Raw genomic sequence first — 23,527 nt, forward strand, 5'->3', positions numbered from 1 at the left:
ACATATCACATATTGTTTCTCTGTATTGCAAAAGGTATCGTATGGAACTTTACCAAACAATACCCAGCCCTAATTTAAAAGGAATTCCTTAAATATAGGAGGCAAATCCACCCCTTATACAGTGGTCATCTGTAGATGGGATCAACTTTGCCAAGAGAAAAGTGAGAAATTTAGTAGAAATTCTGGAGTTTCATATAAACCAGAGTTGTGGAATAGTTTCTTACACTCATATGTTATCTGTAATATAAATTGCTAGATTTTTGCAATAACAATCTGTGATATAAAACTGCTAGATTTTGCAGTATCATTTGAAAGCAATTTCTTAAATGTGGGAGGCAAATCCACCCCTTATACAGTCTTAATCTGTAGATGGGATCAACTTTGCCAAAGGAAAAGTGAGAAATTTAGTAGAAATTCTGGAGTTTCTTATAAACCAGAGTTGTGGAATAGTTCCTTACATTGTAAAATTTATATTCACTTTGTTTCGCAAACGTTTTTTGCAGTTACATGTATTGTGAAAATGCTACTTCCTTGTAATGATAGGGGCCACAGATCTTTTATGTATGATGATAGGGGCCACAGATCTTTTATGTATGATGATAGGGGCCACAGATCTTTTATGTATGAAGGCCTCTTGCAACATCTTATACTTTTATATGGTATGGCACCATCTGTCTGTTCAGACCTTGAAGGCAAAATACAAAATGAACCTACGGTAAGCTCTAGGATCTCACAACTTGGTACATTTGATCACCATGATGAGAGGAAGATGCCTATTGTCCCTCAAGGTCAATGGCCAAGGTTGTAGTATCAATTAATAGGAAAAGCTTGTAGGCAGAATTCAGAACCAACTTTTGGACTAGGACCGTCAAACTTGGTACACATACTCCTCATGCCAAGATGAAGACGCCTTTTGTTCTTCAAGGTCACAGGTGTAGTATCACTTGGTAGGCAGGATAAGACACCAAACTGATGGAGCTTGGATGGTCAAACTTGGTACACATACACCTTATGCCAAGCGGAGGATGTCTATTGTTTTTAAAAGTCAAAAGTCAAGGTCTTAGTATCACTTAGTAGAAAAACCTTGTTACAAATATTGCCTTGAAATTTGATCTCAAGCTTCCTCTCGGAGGAATATTAGTTCAGTTTGCATTTCAGCTGGATTGGTGCACTATGGCCTACTTTAGTGGTAAAAGTAGGTCAAACTGTTGTCCAGATTTTTATTCCTTATGAATACAGGTATTGCCCTGAAATGCTTCCCACCCCCTTTAAAAGGCCTCTTAATTGCCTTCTATGATTAAATGTTGTTTTTGGCAATAAGCCCTTCTGAGAACAAACTGTTTCAAATTATATTTGCATTTAATATGTCTATCAATAGCATGATTAAGTAATTGGCATAATTATTCCTTTATTATCAAGACCAAAGTCCTTCTGTCCCTCTATCACAACTTAGTTTTCCAGAACTGTTTTCATTATACTTTAATCTAGGAAGCTAACATTTGTTATGTGATTAGCTAATGTATGTTTACAGATCAAATTCACATTTCGTTATAGTTGAACAATTTTTATGAGATTTTTATGGGACTTTGTGTTGAATGAAGTTTTCCAGACTTTTTTCCAATATTTGTTTTAAGGACATATAATATACCCAAAATATTTATTATGGAATTGTAAATGTTTCGTTATTGCTGAAAAACCATACTTACCACCAAATTTTTCGATGAAAATAAGTTTTCTTGTGATTATTTATTTATGCATAAAATATTTGTTAATTCTGAATGGATTTTATAAATTTGAACTAAAGTTTAAGTTTTAAGGGTAACATGTTCATAGTGGAAACAAAAAAATAGAAACAATCCAATTAAAGTGATTGGATTAAGAATTAGATGAAAAGCAATTCTAGAAAAAGGTCAATATTTAGGGGATGGAATACCTGTCGAAGCTGAAGCATTGAGTGATTATACTTATGGACATCTATTGTGCAAATGATATGGAACAGTGCAGACAAATGGAATAATGTTAATTTGTGTCCACATTGTTTTGTGTTGTATTCACAATGCATGTTAAAAAATAATTATCTAAGGCCTGTATTTACAATTCCTCAATAAAATACTTTGAATGTATGCTAAATTGACGGAACAGCTGACTAGACTTATTTTATACCAGTTTTGACTGGTTTTAGATCATGGAAGAGTCTTATACATTGGTACGACTCCATTTTCTCATGTGAGAGTTGGGGAAAGACTACTCTCATTTTTATTGGGTAATAAAACAAAGCTTGCAATGGAATGTAGTTATATTGGTGTATGCATTTGAGGAAATTTAAACTCATTCGTTATATCTGTAAATTTTTCTATTCAAATTTTTATGAGCATGTTTTTTAATCTAGAAATATGATACTGAGAATTCAGGAAAAATTTACTATGTCAATTAATTTGCTTCACCTCAGTTTTTACGAAATAATTCACCATTTATAAGGCAGTAAGTTTTCCCAAATGTATGCCTGAAATTGATTATGCAGCTGTGGCAAATGTCAGTCATATAGTTTTATAAAGAACGGGGTGAAATTATTAAAGTACATTGTCACTTCCTGATCAAGCAAAAGTAGGTGAAGATAGAATTTATGATAAGAAGCAAAAGTAGGTGAACATGGAACTCATATGGAAAAATGGATCTGACGGGCAATCTGCATTTTCATTGACTGTAATGCATGATGTTTTTAGGCAATTAAACATTGATGAAACAAAGCAGTTAAATTTGACAGAGTAACTCACAACCATAAATGTTTGTAGGCATTTTGTAATGTATAAAACGCAATCACAAATACTAATTATTGCTTTAGAATGAGAATAACTAGTTTCTGGTTTTGACGTTTTAAGGTCACAATCATCTGTTTTACTGATTTTGCCAGTGTGTTACAGATAGAAATCATTGTAATATTGATACCATTTCCAGTTGATAAAGAAAAATGCAAGATAGAGATCATCAGTCAGTTCGTCATGGTGAATTGGCCATGGTGGGGAGCATCACTTTTCACAAGCACATCTTGTTCAAAATGTTAAACATTTAATATATAGACTGCATCTGTTAATTAATTTATCAAAAGAATATTCTCGATGCCAGAGTTGTGAAATTTGTTTGTGAGAGTCTATAAAGTACTAAGAGGTTTTTTTTAATGTTTAGATGCCGACTCCAGCTGGTGAAGACAGACGGCAGAGGATGGGGAGTGAAGACATTGCTGGACATTCCCAAGGGCATATTCATCTGCGAGTAAGTCACATGTTAAGCTGAGACAAGTACTGTTCTAGCAAGTCTACATCCTGCTTTTATCTGTATAAATGATGATGATGTACAGCTCTCATGATTAGTCTGCAGTGCTACCAAGGACTGTATTTTGTATCTTGAAATGTCACTAGTTTTTAGTTTGCAGGGACGATTGACCAGAATGCTATTGTCGTGGTCACACTTTAAGTGGAAAATTTTACCTTGGCTATAACTTTTGAACCAAGGGGGATAAGGCTTTGATATTTCACATATAAATACCTCATGACCAAGTCTTTCATTTGGTACTAAGACTTTTAACAGTGACCTTGTACTTTTTTTCAAACATTTTAACCTTGGCTATATTTATTTAACCAAATGGGGTAGTAGTCACAATTCACGGCAAGCTACATTGTCAGAACTCATTATACACTGATCATATAGTGTGACTTATAATGCTAAAATTATCAGCCTTGATACTCTTTCCCGATGATTTTAGGAAGAGGCCTATTGTTTTTAAGGTCAAGGTCAAATGTAATTTTTCAGACACAGTATAAAAGAGAAATCGTACTAATAAGGCTAGGATCCTCAAATTTGGTGTATGTGTTCCTAATGGTGTTAGTGCCAAGTCTTGATGTTGCTTCTTAAATTATACTTTATCAGAGTGCAATCCTTTTTGTCTATTTGATGTTTACCAATGCCATCTTAGAAATACTCTTTGATACTAGGGAAAGAGTCAGAAGAATACTGTCAGCCATTTTTTTTTTTTTACCACTGGTTAGTTTATGTAGATGTTATCTTTTCTTTAAGGATTTCTACTGCTGATTTCTGGATTTTTTGCATTGGTTTATTTTGCAGTGGGAATTTTGCTCGTTTATGAAAAATAGCATAATACATCACAATATATAATGAACGGATGAAGAATGGTTTCCTTCTTCAATTCTTCATTCAGAAAAACATGCAGACTCATGCAATTCTGACTTTCAGATAATTGAATTTACCAATGGCCTACAATATATTGTAGTTTACTCGTCACGATGTCAGCATTTTCAGGACATTGAATCGTGTTACAATATGTCACATTCAGAATTTAAAACCGGAATGTTTCACAAAATGCTGATATTCTATTTGATGTATCAATATATTTTGTATTAGGCACCTCTACATTCAATGTAGGCTTATTTGGAAAAATATTCTGAAGAGATGTTGTGGTAGTTGGATGCAGTGTAGGAGATTCTCATTTATGTCATTGAAACTTCTTGAAGGTGCTAATTGTATTTCCATTGTTGCTTTCATTTTACCCCCATATTTTCCTCAGAAACTTTTTATTTCTATATATCTTTCTATTCATCATTACATACTGTCGTCCAACACTCCCTTTTCAGAGAAAAAAATGTAGTTCTGTTGATCTTTATGGCTGTCACAAAAGCTGCGACTTGGTGAATTGGTTTTTGATATCAATTAGATATTTTCAAACCATATACGTCACTTTTGTATGTCAGCATGTACACATCAAGAGGGGTATAGCACAGTGTGAATGTTACCAAACTTCAAGGCATTGGGCAAAATCTCCCTTCCTTGTATTTTTTATGCCCCTGAGATCCAAGATTGGGGGGCATATTGTTTTTGTCCTGTCTGTCATTCTGTCTGAAACTTTAACCTTGCTAATGAAATTAATTATGATAAGATGTGGGGGGGAAAATAGGAAAGAGTTGTAGCAAATGCTTATATTTTTGAAAACATGAGCCTAAATTGTTGCTTGTTTTACCCCTCTCTTTGTTGATTTAATGAGTTGATATTTAAACGTATCTTTAATTTTCACATTTGTAAAGGATAGCTGTTGAGTCACATAGCAAACTCAACTCTCTCTGTGAAATCAGCTGATGGCCATAGCAAACTTAGCTCTCTCTATGAAGTCAGCTGACAGCCATAGCAAACTCAGCTCTCTCTGTGAAATCAGCTGATGGCAATAGCAAACTTAACTCTCTCTGAGAAGTCAGCTGACGGCCATAGCAAACTCAACTCTCTCTGAAGTTAGCTTAGTGATACACATAGCAACCTCAACTCTCTCTGTGAAGTCAACTTACAGCCATAGCAAACTCAACTCTCTGAAGTCAGCTTATGGTCATATATTTTTTTTTATCCCCATATTTTGTGTTGCTTTAACAAGTAAGATATAACAAACATTAACTTCATTTTACATTTGTCCTCTCTCTCTCTCCTCTCTTACAAGTTTTTCATATACACACAATCACACACATTTAAACACACAAATACTCTACTGTTTCAAAAATACAACCAGATTTATTAAGAGGATGTTGAAAAAAAAAAGATGATTGTTTCTATGAAAATGTTGTTTCAGTGAGGTCGTTGATATGTCTAGTTACTTAACATGCATGATTTGTTTCAGTGAGGTCGTTGATATGTCTAGTTACTTAACATACATGATTCGTTGGCAGGTACATTGGTGAGCTGATATCCGACTCCGAGGCAGATGGAAGAGAAGATGACTCATACTTGTTTGATCTTGACAATAGGGTATGTTTCTCCCTTAATTGGTTTTCAGCAATATGATATGCTAACTGACACAACAACTGGGATAGGATTTTTCAATAATGAAACTTTTGATTTCTAAATGGAAAATGGTGTTCTAAAGTGGATGTAGAGAAAAAGTTGTTGGAGTGAGGTTTTTTTTTGATCGTGTGAGCTTTTCTGATCAGAATTTGTCCACCGGCACCATTTTTGTTATGTCATCATCTCCAGAACCACTGGACCAAATCCAATAAAGTATGCCCCAAAACAACCTCAGGTAATTTTTGCTGTAAAGAAGATTTAAGTCTGTTAAATGAAGAATCATTGAATCCAGAAATAAAGAAAATGGGATAGTTGTTTAAAGAAAATTCTTCTGAAGAACTACTGAACCAGAATAGCCAAGCTTCCTATTTTAATGATGATTCAAGTTTGTGCAAACCATGAGTGCTGAGGCCACAATAGTTGTTCAAAGTTTACAGGAGAAAATATAGATAAATTCTGTAAAAACACTTGGGATTCAAATTTGTTCATATCATGACCCCCAGGGCCAGGGAGGGGCCAGATTAGGGTTCAGTTTTATTGAGAGAAATTCCATAAAATCCAAAAGGGTACATGGTTGCTGAGTGGGTGGAGAGTTTGCTTTTTGACCGGGAGATCATGAGTTTGAGCCCTGCTTGTGTCAAACATAAGATATAGAAATAGGAATTGACTGTTCCTTTGCCTTTTGCTCGGCATTTAGATATGAGAGTCTTGGGTGTTTTGGATAGGATCTTGATAACAAAAGTCCTGTGTCACGGCATGTGATGATGCACTAGATAGCCCTCTACCCTACAGCCATGAACGCCAAGCATAGGCATTAATTTGGTTCTTCACCTTCAGTTGGTGACGTCTCAATATGAGTGAAAAATTCTCAAAGGGACAGAAAGCAAACAAACAAAACACCAAAAGTTGCATGATGTGTTGAAATAATGTGCAAACTTCTTTAAGTGGTGTAAGATGTAGTGTTAATTTAAGTTTTTTGAAATCATTATGCCTTTAGTGGGTTCAAGTTTTACATTCTGATGATAAAAGAAAATCTTTTCAAGATCAGGGATAGTTCAGTTGGTCAATGTAGAATGCAAGCATCTCCATGAAGTGTGAATTCAATCAAACTATGGGCCTTGGACAGAGACACAATAGGTTTCTTCTTTTACGTGTTGGTATACATATATATGTGTTTTAAAAAATCTCGTATTTCAGGCAGAAGAAGGATACAGATAGACCTATCAATATTCATGTAGTGTAGAGACAGGTCTACTATAAGGGTTTTAAGATTTTCACTGATACTGTACTTGTATGTGACACAAGACTTTTGCTTTGTGATGGGTGGTTGTGGGCTCTTACCCTGCCTGCTTCAAACCTGTACAGTGACTGTTCACTTGCCAAACACTCAATGTTTAGTCATGGATCTCTCTAATGAGACTTTTGAAACAGAGGTCCATTGTCACAGGTCTTTCGGATATGACCTAAATATGGAGGTTCTGTTTCACAGCAGGGGCTGGCACAGTAGAGAAACCTCACTGCTACAGCCTTGGGCGTAATGATTTTCCAGTGCGTTGAGGTGAAATTATTCCTGTATTGACTATGCAAGCACATTGAAAAATTTAGGGTATATAGTAAGTGTTGTGGCCCATGGGCCTCTTGTTCGAGTTAGTAATAGACATATTCGCTTACACAAATGAGAAGTAAGCTGATATGGTCATTTACTTAGTGAAGTTTCAGGCAGTTATGATTGGTGATTGATTGTATTTTGTTTAATGTCTATTTCGAGAATTTTTCATTCATGGAGACGTCACCAAGACCGGTGAAGGGCTTCAAATTTAGGCCTTTGCTCTACGCTTATGGCCATTGAGCAGTGAGGGTTCTTTAACATGCCACACCTACTGTGACACGGGACATCTGTTTTTAAGGTCATCTCTGAGGACCTGTGACATTCACACCTGATGCCGAGCATTTGCGATGGAACTGTCACTTCCTGTTTTAACGACTTAGGTTAGTCGCGACCAGGATTCGAACCCCAGCCTTCTTCATGTGGGGCGAACGCCAGGCAGTTTTGAATGATTTGTGCAAGTACCATATGAGAAGATGGAAATAATCCCCCCCCCCCCCCCCCCCCCAAAGTTGCGATTTGCACCACGCAAAAGTGGCAAAAAGGATTAAAATTCCAGTGGGAGCGCTGGAGAAGTTGAAAGGCAATTTCATAGTATTATAATATGCATTGAAACACATACACATCGCTTTTCAGGATGGTGATACATACTGTATAGATGCAAGGCGGTACGGAAACATCAGTCGTTTTATCAACCATCTCTGTGAACCCAATATCATTCCTGTTAAAGCATTTGTGGACCACCAAGATTTACGTTTCCCTCGAATCTGTTTATTCTCCTCTAGAGATATCAAAGCTGGTGAAGAGTTAGGGTAAGTTTTCTTGTGTTTTCTATTGACGGTATTAAATTTTGTAGAGTTAGGGCAAGTTTTATTGGTCTGTTGATTTGGGTCAGTTTTGTGGGATTGTCAAGTTGGGTAAGGTTTGTTGGAATGTCGAGTTAGGGCAAGTTTTGTTGTATTGTTACATAAGGATTTTTTCAATAGAAAAAGTTCCAAGATATGTAGAGATTGGTAAGTTAAATCCCGAAAATCTGTGTGTTAGATATGTAGAGATTGGTAAGTTAAATCCCGAAAATCTGTGTGTTGTTTCTGTTGTCCTTTTATATTTGAACTTTTCTGACTTGTTAAATCCTGTTAGAAAGGAAACAAAAATTTAGAATTATATTGCCCTTGCCACCCCTCTAAGGGGAATAGCTGCTCTCATAGGTGACACATCACAGTGCCGATTTGGGAGGGAAAATGAATACTGCTGCTTAGTAATTTGAAGACTAAAATTCCTAGGGCAGATAGAACAGAAACTATCGCATGGCAGAGGTATTTTGACAAAAACAGTTTGCTTATCATCTTTTTACGTAGAGAAAAATACACTGAGGTATAATGTCTTTTTTGATTATATTATGGGGGTATTTTAAACAAAGGAAGCATAGAGTAATTTTTATTGCTAAGCAAAGCTAATTATGCAGAAATAGAGACACCAATTAATTTGCTCATCCATCCGTCTTCCTGTCTGTCCATTTGTCACACCTTAAAAGATTGTAACTGTAAGAGATGGATTTTTTATATTTGGCATGTGTATTCCTTTTCTGAGGGTCATTAAGATGACCCATGATTAATGATGCCATTGCAGGCAAATCGTGTTCCTTGAGACACTCAGCATGCTCAAGTTGTGTTATACCAGCATACACAATAAAATGAAGTAAACCATTTTAGATTAGCTTTAATGCTCTTTACTAGTAAGAGTGTCAACAAGACCTGATTGAAAGTTGTAAAAGCTAATAAAGCACCCACCGCCGACAACTGCTCCTTGGAATGTGACTGAAATTATTTTCCAAATTCTTTTTAACAAGGCATCATAAAAACAAATCATCTATAAGTAATTGAAAATGCCTGCTTTAAGAATATTGATTCCAACTCTTTCAATGCTGTGACTTTCACTGTAAATCCCATGAACAGCCTGCTCTATGAATAGGTTGTCTTGATATTAATTATACTCCACGCAACGAGTTGCAGAGGGTATAATATTTTTTGACATGTCCATCCGTCAGTCCTGTTCTTTCTTTCTTGTTGGCACAATTCCTCTGAAACCACTTAGCAGAATTTCATGAAATTTGGCAGTTAATAGGGACGTTCTGTGTAGATATGCAAATTCACAGGAACTTCTAATTAATTTTTTTCTGGGAGTTACATGTATGCCCCTTTTGAGCTTTGAATTTTGGTCAAAATATACTATTTGGTACTCATGAAACTGCATAACAGAATTTCACGTAACTGTGTATGTAATATGAAACTTGGATATATTGTTGGATACCAGCAAAGCAAGGCCCCTGTTGATTTTGGAGAAAAAAGGACAAGGTCACAGTGACGGAAAATAGATTGAAAACTTCAGACAAATATGGTTTCTGGACAGTAACTCGAAAAGTTTAAAACTGAATCAAATGAAACTTGGTTATATTGTTGGATAGCAGGTTAGGAAGACCCCCTATTGATTTTGGAGAAAAAAGGTCAAGGTCACAGTCCTGAAAAAAGATTGAAAATTTTAGAAATATCTGGATCTGCATGATGACTCTAAAAGTTTAAATCCAAATATTCACAATTATAGATATGCCACATCATTCCTGACTTTACAATGTATCCCATACAACTCAACTCATGCACCCCTGGGTGCATATATTGATTTTTTTCTGGGGCTTGGCCAAACTATACTATTTGGTGAAACTGGATTTTAAAATATTTCTGTTTTAATATTTTACACAATTTACTTATCTAAACAATATTACAAATGATTTAAGTAGTGTCATCTGTAGTTACTTGTATGAAAATAGTACAATATAACACAAAGGCATAAGAATTGCTTGTACATTGCCATTCATTATGTATAGCATTGTCATTTATTATGGGGGCTTGGGCTGTGTTAGTTTGCTAAGTTTCTCTTTCATTTCAGACATTGTTTTACTATTTGGTCATGACCCTCTTCGGGATGCAAAAAATCTGGTTACAACACGTAGCAACATTTTTGCTATAATGATGTGTTTATATTACAAAGGAACATGCAACAATATAAATTGTGGACTGCCTTATTGTTAAGAAGCATTGTAAGTTATGGTGGCACATTTTGAATTTTTAAGACTTATGGCAAGGGAACAGGCAAATGTTGAATTGGTCAGACATCACATAGGCGGATTTGCAAACTAGTTTATTTTGATAATTTGTTAAAAGTATAAAATTAGTTTGAATTTGTTGCTAATTTACATCACAAAGGTAACTAGAGACCAGATTTTTACTCTGGGTTGTTGCATTCATAGCATGAAAAACCCATTTTCAAGTGTATTGCATAAAATACAAGGCAATTTCATATTGCCATTGAAAGAGTACTTCAGTTATTTAAAATGTTCAGGAAAATTCCCAAAACAACAAGGATTTCACCCTGAACATAGATTTTCTAGACATCTTGCACTTGATGTATAATTCTGGTAATGCTAATTGACTACGAAGATGATTTAGCTGAACTAAATATCAGAATGGTTGTTAAAGAAATCAATTTTCTAGTGGGTGGTGGTTGGTTTTTTTTATGTACATTTCCTTGATGATTTTTCTATTCATTATTACCATTTGATTAATATGACTAAAAATGTATGTACATAATATGTATGTATGTATTTTGTTCAATTAGTGTTCATTTGGAGAGCAAAATGTGAATTGTATTAGGGAATTCAGAGGAAACAGGATAGTATCTAAAGATAACAAACTACAAATTATTAAACTTATCGGATCCAATTTCCCCCATCAGAGAGCTGTTTGACATTTCAATGTCTTTAATGTATAGAATATTTCCATGGCAACAAGTCTGTACATCTAATATGTTTGGTCTTTGATTGGCACTAAAAGCTGCTAGGTAAGATGTGGATGGAAGTTTAGATTTGATCCGTGATAGCAAAAAAATATTGGCAAATGACATGTGGAATTAAATGAAATGCCATTTAACAAGAACAAGAGAGAGGGTAGTCTGTAATGAAATATTAATATCAAGGTTCACATGGTAGGAATTTCCTGATATGTCAAGAAAAGGTATATCATACAACTGTGCGCCTGTGATAAATCACAGTTTTACCTTACCTTAGGATGATAAATCAGTTTTACCATACCTTATCCTAAGGCTTAAGTCAGCTTTTGTGATAAAAAAAACAACATTGTCTTTTATTTGGGTCTTAAAGTTTTCACATTTACATCTTCTCAAGAACCATCTTACCAATTTTAACCAAACTCAAAGCATCCCAGTGTTAAGGGGATTCAAGTTTGTTCAAATGAATGAACATTCCCCCTTCTAAGAGGAGGAAAGTAAACACTTTTACATCAAACATGATTAAATAAGTTTTTCAATTATTCAAACCTTGATCCACTGAACCAGAATGGAACCACAAGGGCAGGGGGGTGGGGTTAAATGTGTAAAAGTTTTGCAAATGAATATCTAGGAAAAATGCTTTCAAGAACCACAAGACTACAATTTGTCAAATTGGTATGCAACTCAGGGATTTCTCACTGCCCCATGTAGGCTAAAAAACATCCATTTTTCTCTAAAAATCGCTATTTTTTCCCAAATTTTGGTTGATTTTGTATGAAATGAAAGAGTATTTAATCGGCAATGAGTCACAACTCAAAATGCTTATATTGTTAAAGTTTGACTAAGTGAAGGTTTTACAGGATATTGATAGGAATTTTTAGAGATAAATACTAAAATGAAATGTCGTATGCTCATGCAGCATGATATGCAGTGACATAGATGCTAATTAAATCAGTGTAGTTGTGTTATCTTTGGGATTTTCTTAAAGTATCCGACAAAAGGACAAATCTTATAATGATAAATTCAAAGATACCATAAATCACAAGAACAGAATGGTTAAATTTGAAAGAAGTGAAATAAAAGGTGTCATTTGAATATTGTGAGTGTCTTATTACTTGAAAATTGTCATTCAATTGACAACATGAATTTCTGAAATTTTTGGTCTAATAACATAATATTCTCAATTCAAATGGCTTGCGACACAATCCTAAATTACTGTGATATAGATTCACGTTTGTTTGACCAGGAGGTGGCTGCAACAGCTGTTTTAAGTTTTACATAGAAGTGAATAGGGGAAAGTCTTTAAGAATATCCTTCTTAAGAATTACAAACCTTCAAAATGCATGCATCCTCATGTACAGGGCTCGAAATTAACATGCCCGTCAGTCTGTGACTGGTTAAAAGTCTGGCGGGCGGACTGACATTTGTTTTAGTCAGTTCGATGGGACTGGTTAATTTTCTAAAGCATCATTTTGGAAAATATAGTTAATATGAAATTTTATACACACATTTGGCATGCTTCAATCTGTATATATCAGACAAATCTGATCGTAAATACAAATCCCACATTTAAGTGTTACAACATTGTCTGAGGCATATTGAGTTAAATTTCATTTTAATAACATTAACGAAATATGTTTAATTATTTCTCAAAAACTCTTTTGCACTGGTAAAAAAAATTTGTGGACTGGTTGAAATTATACCCCATCAGTCCGGCTGGACTGAGGACATAAAGCTTCAAGCCCTGATGTAGGGCAGATTCAGGTTTGTTATACCCCCCGCAACAAGTTGTGGGGGGGGGTATTCTGGAATCGGGTTGTCCGTCTGTCTGTCCGTCCGTCTGTAGTAGGGGTGAATCAATATATCGATATATCGAAATGTACCGGTATACGCCTGTCCAGCAATATACAATACGGTATTTCGACGATACGATACAATGTCGGGTTAAAAATAGCCCTTTTAATAGTCGGGATCGAAGTTCATAATTTAAAAATGGCTTCTAACAGGAACACGAATCCTCAGACTTTAATACCCGCTTTTACATTGTGACATCAGTGATTCCTCGGACTTAATCCCGCTTTTACATTGTGACACATCGGAGATTCCTCAGACTTTAATCCCCGCTTTTACATTGTGACACATCGGAGATTCCTCAGACTTTAATCCCTGCTTTCACATTGTGACACAACGGAGATTCCTCAGACCAGAGCTGTTTACTTGTACGGATTGTCCGTATTTTCCACAGATTTTAAAGTCAAAATACGCTCTACGGATTCACGTTAAGAATCTACGATTTTCCACGAATTTGGGGGAAAAAATCAGTTTCCGATCGGTATGATAAAAATAAACCTTGTCAATTGAATTAACTGGTTCCCCGCTGATTAGTCCAAGGAGAGAAGCGTGGTCAATAGGGAACCAGTTTAGTCAATTAAAGTTGCCATTGTGTAAAGCGCACCATTGATACTGATTTATGTCAAACTTTTAAAAAAGCATGGATGGCGAATGTCAGATTGACGAGAATGCAAACGAAACATCCAAACCCATTCAGAGGTTCAAAACAAGAGAAAAAAATATGCCCTAATTTTAAGGATTCATACAGAGTGCTTTGGCCATGCCTCCAACAATCGAAGAAAGATCACATGGTGTTTTGTAGTGTGTGCAACATGGACTTCAGCTGCGGTCACGGAAACATAAATGACTGCTACAGACACGTTCAGAGTAAACAACTTAAAGACCTATCGAAGCTGAAAGTGTCTAATAAGTCAAAGACAAGATTCATGGATATTGCTAACATTTATTCAATATGGAGTATTTATTTTCGTTCCATATTTTATCAAGTTCAAATTGTTTTGAAATTAAGGGATAAATGGTATGGATGTAGGGAATATAATCTAAACGAAATTTATTGAACAAAGAGCAAGGTCAAAATTATTACAACCGGCAACCTTCTACAAGGAGATAACCTCGTGGACTCTATAAAAGAATATTTTATCAAAATGCTGTGGTATTTTATAAAATATGACAGATTTAAAGAATGATGGAAAACCATGATAATTACACATTGCAAAATACAAAAGCAACAGTAAACAGCAACATCCTATTTATATGACAAGGAGTTGTTCCTATAAAAAAGGGTTTAACAACCCGCGTAGCATTTTTTTGCTATATTCAACTTTTATACTGACAAAGTGCTCAAAATACTGACAACTTGGTTCTGGAATACTGACATCAGTTGGACGGGGTAAACAGGTCTGCCTCAGACTTTAATCCTCGCTTTTACATTGTGACACATTGGATATTTCTCAGTTTTTAATCCCCGATTTTACATTGTGACACATCAGAGATGCCTCAGACTTTAATCCTCGCTTTTACATTGTGACACATCAGAGATGCCTCAGACTTTAATCTTCGCTTTTACATTGTCAGGGCTTTCAAAAGTAGCCGGTAGCCGGCGGATTTCCGCCGCCTATAGTAACATTAGGTGCCGGCTACTTTAGTGACAAAAATGTATGTCCAATGAAAAAAACTTTTATAAAACTTTAAACATCTTCCAAACTTTAGTAGACTCAGAAATCGCGGCCGTATCAACCAGGATGTAAAAACGTGTTTACTTGCGCTAAATTTAGTTCAGGTAAATACCGGCACCTGATTGGTCGTCTGTTGGTGTAGAAAATAATACGTCAATTGCAATAGTCGGAAAGCCTTGGATTTACCCAATTCGTGACAACACAGACGAGAAGTTCCGAAAGATAACAACAAGTCCTGAACGTAAAAATCAATGATGTTGACGGAATGAAGAGAACAAATACCCTGTTCAGTTTCGGCTTTAAAAAGGCCAGAAGTGAAAGTGACACAAGTATAATATCAATCAACAATTTTAAAGCGAAAACAGAATTTAATCAGGAAAGATTTCAGACTTGCTATTCTTTTTAATTTGCAAATGCCCACGTGGTATTAAATAAAAACGAAAGTAGAATTTTTCAGCACAAATTCGCTATGTTACCAACAAATCTGTAGCTGTTAACTTGAATTTGTGGAAAAATAAAATTATAGGTCATTTAAATGTTACTTATTAATTTGTAATAAAGATTGTTTGGGTTTAATTTAAAAAAATATTGGGGTGAGCAAAAGCAAAAGGTCCCAATGGGTTTCATGTCAGTCTTGGAGAAAAATATTACTCCCAGTGTCAGTTAACAGACTTTAAGGGACCAAATGAAAATAGAAATATAGAGTTGTGTTAATGGTGAAGAATATTCTTAAAATATTGGGAGTGTAACTCTTATTAGCAATTCAATAAAGAAAAAAAGATTAAATACATGTAAACTTTTTTTTATAACATACAATGTATCCGTTAAAAAAGGAAACGAAAGCTGACAATACAGGTAATTAGAACAACTATAAATATAATATATATTGATGCTTTATTATATAAAACTGGTGTTGGTTGTGATCTATATTATATAAAACTGGTATTGGTTGTGATCTATATTCTCAAAATTAGTATTTTGCAATGTTGAATTTTTTAAGTCTTTGCATGAACAGAAAATTTCACATATGAAACAATAAATTCATGGCAAAAGTAAAAATTTCAGGCAAAAAAATGACAATTTCAAAGCTGCATTTAAGTGCCAGGAAACCGCCAGAATGCAGGATTTTGCGTCATTTACCCCAGACCCCCGGCCGTAAGGGCGCCGAGCATAGCTCGGCGTGGGATTGTGCCGTTCGCATTGGATCGCCTTCTACTTTTTCATTTCATCCTCCTACTTTTAAATTTGTTGAAAGCCCTGCATTGTGACATTGGAGTTTCCTCAGACTTTAATTGTCATTGTTTGTTTTGTTATCAAGTAAAATATATTAAACCACTTCATTTTTGTAATTTTTCTTCAGAAAATGCTTAACTACATTCAAAATCCAATATATCGGATATTGCATCAGAAAATATTGTATCGTATCGTATCGGAAAATCTTGAGCAATACACACCCCTAGTCTGTAGACGCAATGGTTTCCGGGCTCTAAAGCATTATCCTTTCCACCTACCGTCACCATATCATATATATGGACTACCCATGGGATGAAGATGTTCCCTATCGATTTTGGGGTCAAAAGGTCAAAGGTCAAGCACACTGGACATCGAAGTAGCAATATGGTTTCCGGGCTCTAAAGCGTTATCCTTTCCACCTACAGTCACCATATCATACATATGGACTACCCATGGGATGAAGATGTTCCCTATCGATTTTGGGGTCAAAGGTCAAGTGCACTGGACATTGAAATAGCAATATGGTTTCCGGGCTCTAAAGCGTTATCCTTTCCACCTACAGTCACCATATCATACATATGAACTACCCATGGGATGAAGATGTTCCCTATCGATTTTGGGGTCAAAAGGTCAAAGGTTACGCGGGGTATTCTTAGTGAGCATTGCTCACAGTACCTCTTGTTGAACCTGTAGAGTTATTGGCTACAACAGGGCCTGGATGGATTAAGGTTGTATTATATCGGAATGCATGTACTTTGAGAATTTGAAGAGGGGGGGGGGGGGGGGGGGGGGGGGGTTCGTCCCAATTACCACAAAATCTGCAATGGCCTACATTTCAGCAGTTACTCCCCTTACACCAGTAGTTGTGGGCATGCTTATTGATGCAGTCCTAAACTCCATAAATAGTATAAAACAATAAGGACTTAAGTGCCAAATTCTTTATTATGCTGGGTTATAACAGGCATTTTATCTATGATGTAAACAATTCTATAGAGAAAACTTTTTTAAAATGTACATTTTGTTAAATTGGAGGGTTGGGGAAGGGGGGGGGGGGGTTACAGTTGTATTTGATGAGAATTTCAGAAGTAATCTGTGAAAGAAAGAAAAACAACAGACACCTTGAAATTAAAGCATGATGAAAGTATGTGATAAGATGAATCGGACACATAGCACCAAAGTAAAAAGTAAAAAAAAAAAACCAACAACATCAAACAAAAAATTCAAAGCTCTAAATCCTGGGGGAAAGGGGTTGATCCTTCAGTTCAATTCATTGGTTAAAGTTTACTTTTCAAATACAATTTGTTTTTAAAAGGGGGAGGGGGGCAGCCTATATCGAAGGAAATTAGAAAGATTACATTAAGAGATATGGATTCATAACAATTGTAAATGATATCAAGTTGATAATGTACATGTGTTGGTTACATATCTAATCATGTTTGTGTTTTGGTTGTGGAAGATATTGATTAAGATGATATGCTGAATACATTTTGATCCCGATCTGAAGAAGTGGAGGCCTAATATTTACAAACTTTGTTACATCATGACCCTACATTGCCTGTAAAAAAAAAAAAAATGCACATGGTACACGTAAAATGAATGAACAAATATGATAATATATGCACGAGTGTTGGTGGTAGAGGGTCATAATATAATCAGTGACTTAAAATTACAGTATAAGTTATATTTTTCATTCTTTGAATTGTATTCAAGGGGAAATAACTCGTGCTGTATTGTGAAAATTGTATCCTATTTCAAACACTCATCTGCAGTGTTGACTTTTAAAAGCAAGTTTAGACTATAAAAGGGATTTGAAATTTTAATGGGGAAATCTTAGTTTTTCATAGAAACAGAAAAATCTTCTCAAGAAACAAGATGTTTATCATATTGACTCTTATTGGACATGAAAGTCATGGTCTCTCAGATATGACCTTAAAAATGGAGGTCCTATTTCACAATAGGCATTTGCATGATAAAGAAGCCTCAATATTATGGCCTTGAGTGCCATGCATTGGATATGATTTGTGGCTCATCATGCCTATAACTAGTGATTGATGCTCATATATGACTTTAAAAATTCTTGAATGGGACATTAAGCAACAAACAAACAAGACATCCCAAGCCTGGACAGACCATAATAGTGTTGAAGATTCTTTTTGTAGGAATAGATGGGGAAAAGTCATACCACAAATTCACAAGAATGCAATTGTTTCAAGTAGTATATAAGAATATTCATGTATTTAAATAATTTGTGAGCATTCTCATGTGTTGTAGATTCCAATTAGTTAAAAAATTAAAATGTGAGCTAGGCCATGATAGGTTTATAGATACAGAATGTATTTTCTTCATTTTCCTAACTTCCAAATTGTAAAAACTTCGTCAGAACTAGGATTCATGGATGATTTAAAAAGTGTTCTGAATAACAATGAAGAAAAAAAGACTGAATGATGAGTGGATGTTGAATGAATGGTGAGTGAACACTGAATGCTTTGTGAACAATGAGATCAAGAGGTTCGTAAATGGTGAGGGCACACTGAACACATGGTGAATGAACAGTGAGCAAACAGGAAAATGGGAAAGTAGAATGTTTCAGAGTCTGTGTAAATGTTCTCTAGGGATAGGGAAGGATCATATTAATGGTCCAATGTTTGGAATAGAAATCAGTAAGAAAGATGTTTTGAAGATCTTCTTAAGAGTGACATGGCTATTGATTTGTGAAATCAATATACATCCATCCTTATGGAATGCACATTCATTCATGTTCAATGAGGGGGCCTGAAGTTATAGGCTTACATGTAGGAATTTATAGGAGCATTCTCATGTAGCATACAATCCAGCTCAGTTCTAAAAGACTGGGTGTGACAATAGCCATTGCTGGCCTTAGAATTGTTACATTCTTCATTAATGTAAAATTCAGTAATTGTGTCCCCACGGCTGAAGTCGAAGGAATGTTGTTTTATCCTGTGTTTGTCCAGAACTTTAACCTTGCTCATAATTTTTGAATGGTAAGTGATAGGACTTATTTATTTCATATGCACATTCCTTGTGACAAGACCTTTCCTTTAATTAGCACTACGGATTGTCTGAGGCCTATAGTGTTTAATCTTTCCTGTCCTTTTGTCATTTCATCATAATTCGGGTTCTCTGCAACAGATGCACTTATTAAACTGAAATTTGATCCAGATGAAGTTGTTGAATAATTTTTTACAGAGTTGTGGCCCTTGAACTCAGAAAATTTCAAGTAATTCAGTTTCCTCTCAATACCTTAGTCATCCATGGAAATTTGGGGTTTAGATACATCCTGAAAATTTGCAGGTTAAGTACTGATATGGGTCATTAGTGAGCTAACTTTTGGCAGAGTTAAGGCCTTTGGACAGGGGTATTCATGTCTGTCCTACACACCTATTTGACTTAAGAAAATGTTAGGAAATCTATATGAACAGGTATATCCAGTACTTATTAAAAGAGGTGTTTATGTTAGTGCCCAGGTACTTATAAAGGACTTGTAATGTTAGTGAGTAGGTACTTATAAGTAGGTACTTATAAAGGACGTATAGTGTTAGTGAGTAGGTACTTTAAAGAAGTTTTATTATGTTAGTGAGTAGGTACTTATAAATGACTTGTAGTGTTAGTGCCCAGGTACTTAAAAAGGACTTGTTTATGTTATAGTGACCAGGTACTTATAAAGGACATGCTTCCTGGTGACTAAAGCAATGTAACAAATCAATTTTATCCTCTGGAGAGATCAACATGTAAGCCCAGTGACAAAGAAAGATGTCAATAAATAATTAATTTGTTAGTGAGCAAGATGTATAGATTTTGTCATCCATGCAGAGGGACATAGATAATGCTTTCGTTAACCTTTGGAGTCCACTAGGTGGTGCTATTGATTTTTTTTATGTTCTTCAGGATCTCTTGTCAATCGACTTCAAGAGTGAAGATTTCTAATTGGCACTGTATCATAACATGATAGATTTTTCTGGTTAGTTGTCACTGTAAGAACTAAACTAGTGATAAGAAACAACGACCAGGAAACCTGTATGTACTCAAAAATATAAATATTGGGGGAAACATAGTATCTTTATAGCAGGAGAAATCAACTGCTTCAATCATGTCATGTGATAAAATGTCCTGCAAACTAGCTGCAACAGACCACTGTAAGGTTTCATTCACTGAACATTTATATGTTATCTTCGTCAACCATACTAATTATGGTTTGATATGGGACGTGATTCTTTAAAAAATACTAACAGTTTAAGAATTCAAGATTTTTTGTCTCATTAGTCTGGCGTTAAGCAATGTTTAGAAGGGTAATAATCAATCTAATTGAAATTAGATGTTGGATCCGCTTGCATACTCGCTACACAAACATCTAACAACATCCCGTAGAGGGTCACGTCAGAGGTCAAATTCGATTGACCAATGAAATCACCGCTGGCAAAATCATTGAATGTTTGTTGAAGCCGATAAGTCTAGAGTGATACCGAATTTGACCTCTGACGTGACCCTCTATGGGATGTTTTTAGATGTTTGTGTAGCGAGTATGCAAGCGGATCCAACATCTAATTTTAATTAGATTGGGTAATAATTAAACAATAAAATGTTTTCTTTGTTGCTTCATCAGGTGATGAAGGTAGCTAGTATTGCAGAAAAAAATTCGTAACTTGCTATGTAAATTTTTTCTACAATGATTGCTACCTTCATCATGAGATGAAACAGCAAATATTAACATTTTATTGTTTATATTTTTATATATTGTTTTACAATGTAAACTAGATTGAAGTACTAAAATATCATATGGTTGACCTATTTGTTATGTTAAACGGAACAGCCAATGCACCCTTTGACCTTGATGACACTCCATATTTCAGAAAGGTAATGATTACACAGATTGATGGTACTAAAAACCGGATCGAAAGCAATGTCAATTTCAATAGAAATACGATGTATAAGAGAAAATATTCAGTGAATGTATATATAAAAGCATGAGTGAGATAGTCGCTCATGAAATATATTTCATTTGGGAAAATACATGAGGGTATGAACTAGCTGCAACGCTTCACACAAGCTTACAGTTTGAAGCATGTTGGCACTTCATGAAATGTATGTCGATGTGAAGCATTGCAGTTCATACGTTCATGTATTTTTTAAAATGAAATAATTTTGATATTTACATTTTACTTTCAATTCTGTCCAAATTCCCAGCCGTTATAGTAGTAGTACTATATTTTTCCTATAAATTCCCAGCTGTTATAGTAGTAGTACTATATTTTTCCTATAAATTCCCAGCTGTTATAGTAGTAGTACTATATTTTTCCTATAAATTCCCAGCCGTTATAGTAGTAGTACTATATTTTTCCTATAAATTCCAAGCCGTTATAGTAGTAGTACTATATTTTTCCTATAAATTCCCAGCCGTTATAGTAGTAGTACTATATGTTTCCAAGATTCATTCACACATTGTTCACAACTGCGAAACATTCATCAGGAAATAAAGTGTCGTCATTACAATTTGTAGAGATGCCAAAGGCAAAAACAATGGAACTGGAAATAGTAAGATGTCTTATTTTGTGTGACTAGCAAAAATATGATGTTATTAAAGAAATAGACACTGATGTCAGTTTACAGGACGTGGTAAATATAAAATGTAAAACGTTTCACATCAAGCTAACTGTCACAGATTCATTTGTATGTTACAGATTTGATTATGGGGAGAAATTCTGGATTATCAAGTGGAAGCAATTTACATGTGCTTGTAATTCGCCCAAGTGCAAATACTCCAAGGACACGATTCAGAAGACACTGCAGGAGTATCGACAGAGACATGAAGAGGAGGAGCCGATCGACTAAGTGCCTCGAGGGCCACGCCCAAGAGAAGCCATCACGTCGCATCAACTTACCAACCAAACTACTGTAAAATAGAGGGACTGTACTCATGCTGGATAGAACTTGATGGTGTTGGTCATCAACTTTTGTCAATGATGTGCTAGTCTGTAAAAGTAATGTTATTATGAAGTACCATGTACTTAAAATAATACTAAGTATAAATTAATTTATTTGTAAAACATGCATTAACAACAGGGCCAAGTTTGCATGACTAGATGAAGTTTTAAGCTGCATCAGTATATATGCAATCAAAGCATGATAGATTACAATACACTCTTGTAATTGTGACACTTAATGACACCAATGCACCAAGTTTAAAGAAATTGAAATATGAGAGGTTTTCTGGTATTGATGATTGGTGTTTTGTGAATGAATTGGCATGATTGATCTCCTAGTATATATTATATACATGTGTGTGTGTACTATAATAAGCTGCAACTATTATGGGTTTTTTTTTATTATTAAAAAATGTTTCCATAAACTATATGAAATGGTTGAACCATGTTCCAATGTTTTCTACCATATTACACTTAAAACAAATTCTGTGGTATTTGAAGCGTGAACATTTTAATGAAGAATGATTCTTTATGTAACAAGGCATTCATGTCTTCAGCATTTTAAAAAAGAGATTTTTGTTGTTTGTAAGGTTTAAAACAACTGAAAGTTAAAATGTTATGAACAATTTTTATATCAATCATGAGAATTAATTTTATAACGTAATGGAATTTAAGAAAATTATCAGTGTGTATACTTGAAATAACTAGATGGAATATTTATTGAGGAGAACTATATTTGTTTTTATCCATGAACTTAAAACATTGTGGATACTTAAATTTTTAAATTTTAGTGTATATAGATTATTTTTTACTAATAATTGAAGCTTACCATTATTTGAGAAAAATCTATACAAGTTTATACAGTTAAAGAAATATGTTTTATACATGCTCATATTCTTGAAATATCTTTAGAATATTAAAGGAAGTTGACAATAAAGTTTCACAGTGTCATATATGAAAGTGTAAATTTTCAGTGCTAGAAATTCTGGGTGAAGTTGTAAACTTAAAAAACAAACCTGAACAATGGGAATTGTTTGATGACTGATTTTAATTCACACTTTGTAAATAAAGTAGTCAACAATACCAATGTCGTTTTATTAGTCATTCATGATGAACAACATTAGATGAGAAACGAAAACTCTTACCAACCTCTCTCTCTCTCTCACCCACCCCCCACCCCCACCCCCCCAAAAAAACCACCCCACACTAATAGTATTAGTAAAGTAAAATTGTCGCGACAGGCGTTGGAACGTTAAGAAACCTCACTGCTACGGCCGGAGTGCAATGCACCTCAACTATACCTAGTGATATGATATTTATCTCAATATGAGTGAAAAATTGTCAAGGAACGTTTAAAAAAAATCCAATAAAAAAAAATCCAATAGAGGTCCCTATGCGATAATATACTAGCGACGACTTGAACAAACTATGATTGTGTGGAGACGCGTTAAAAATGCTGATTTTCTAGCACTTGCAACAGATTATTGGATGTGGCCACCTGCAAGACTTGCTTTCATATTTATCATATGCGATACCTAAACGGGTGG

At 34.9% G+C, this 23,527-nt stretch overlaps 1 protein-coding gene across 2 annotated transcripts in view; it reads left to right on the forward strand.

Moving 5' to 3' along the window:
- Nucleotides 1-23,067, forward strand: part of LOC125679345 (uncharacterized) — a 44,881-nt gene extending 21,814 nt beyond the window's left edge. For both annotated transcript variants that reach the window (XM_056153845.1, XM_056153846.1), the window contains 4 exons: nt 3,184-3,270; nt 5,721-5,799; nt 8,078-8,253; nt 21,738-23,067. In XM_056153845.1, the coding sequence (XP_056009820.1) occupies nt 3,184-3,270; nt 5,721-5,799; nt 8,078-8,253; nt 21,738-21,888 (493 nt within the window). In that variant the 3' untranslated portion in view covers nt 21,889-23,067. The remainder of the gene's footprint in view (nt 1-3,183; nt 3,271-5,720; nt 5,800-8,077; nt 8,254-21,737) is intronic.
- The last annotated feature ends 460 nt before the right edge of the window (nt 23,068-23,527 follow it).

This window comes from Ostrea edulis, chromosome 2 (assembly GCF_947568905.1).
Source record: "Ostrea edulis chromosome 2, xbOstEdul1.1, whole genome shotgun sequence".
In the NCBI taxonomy this organism is placed as follows: domain Eukaryota; kingdom Metazoa; phylum Mollusca; class Bivalvia; order Ostreida; family Ostreidae; genus Ostrea; species Ostrea edulis.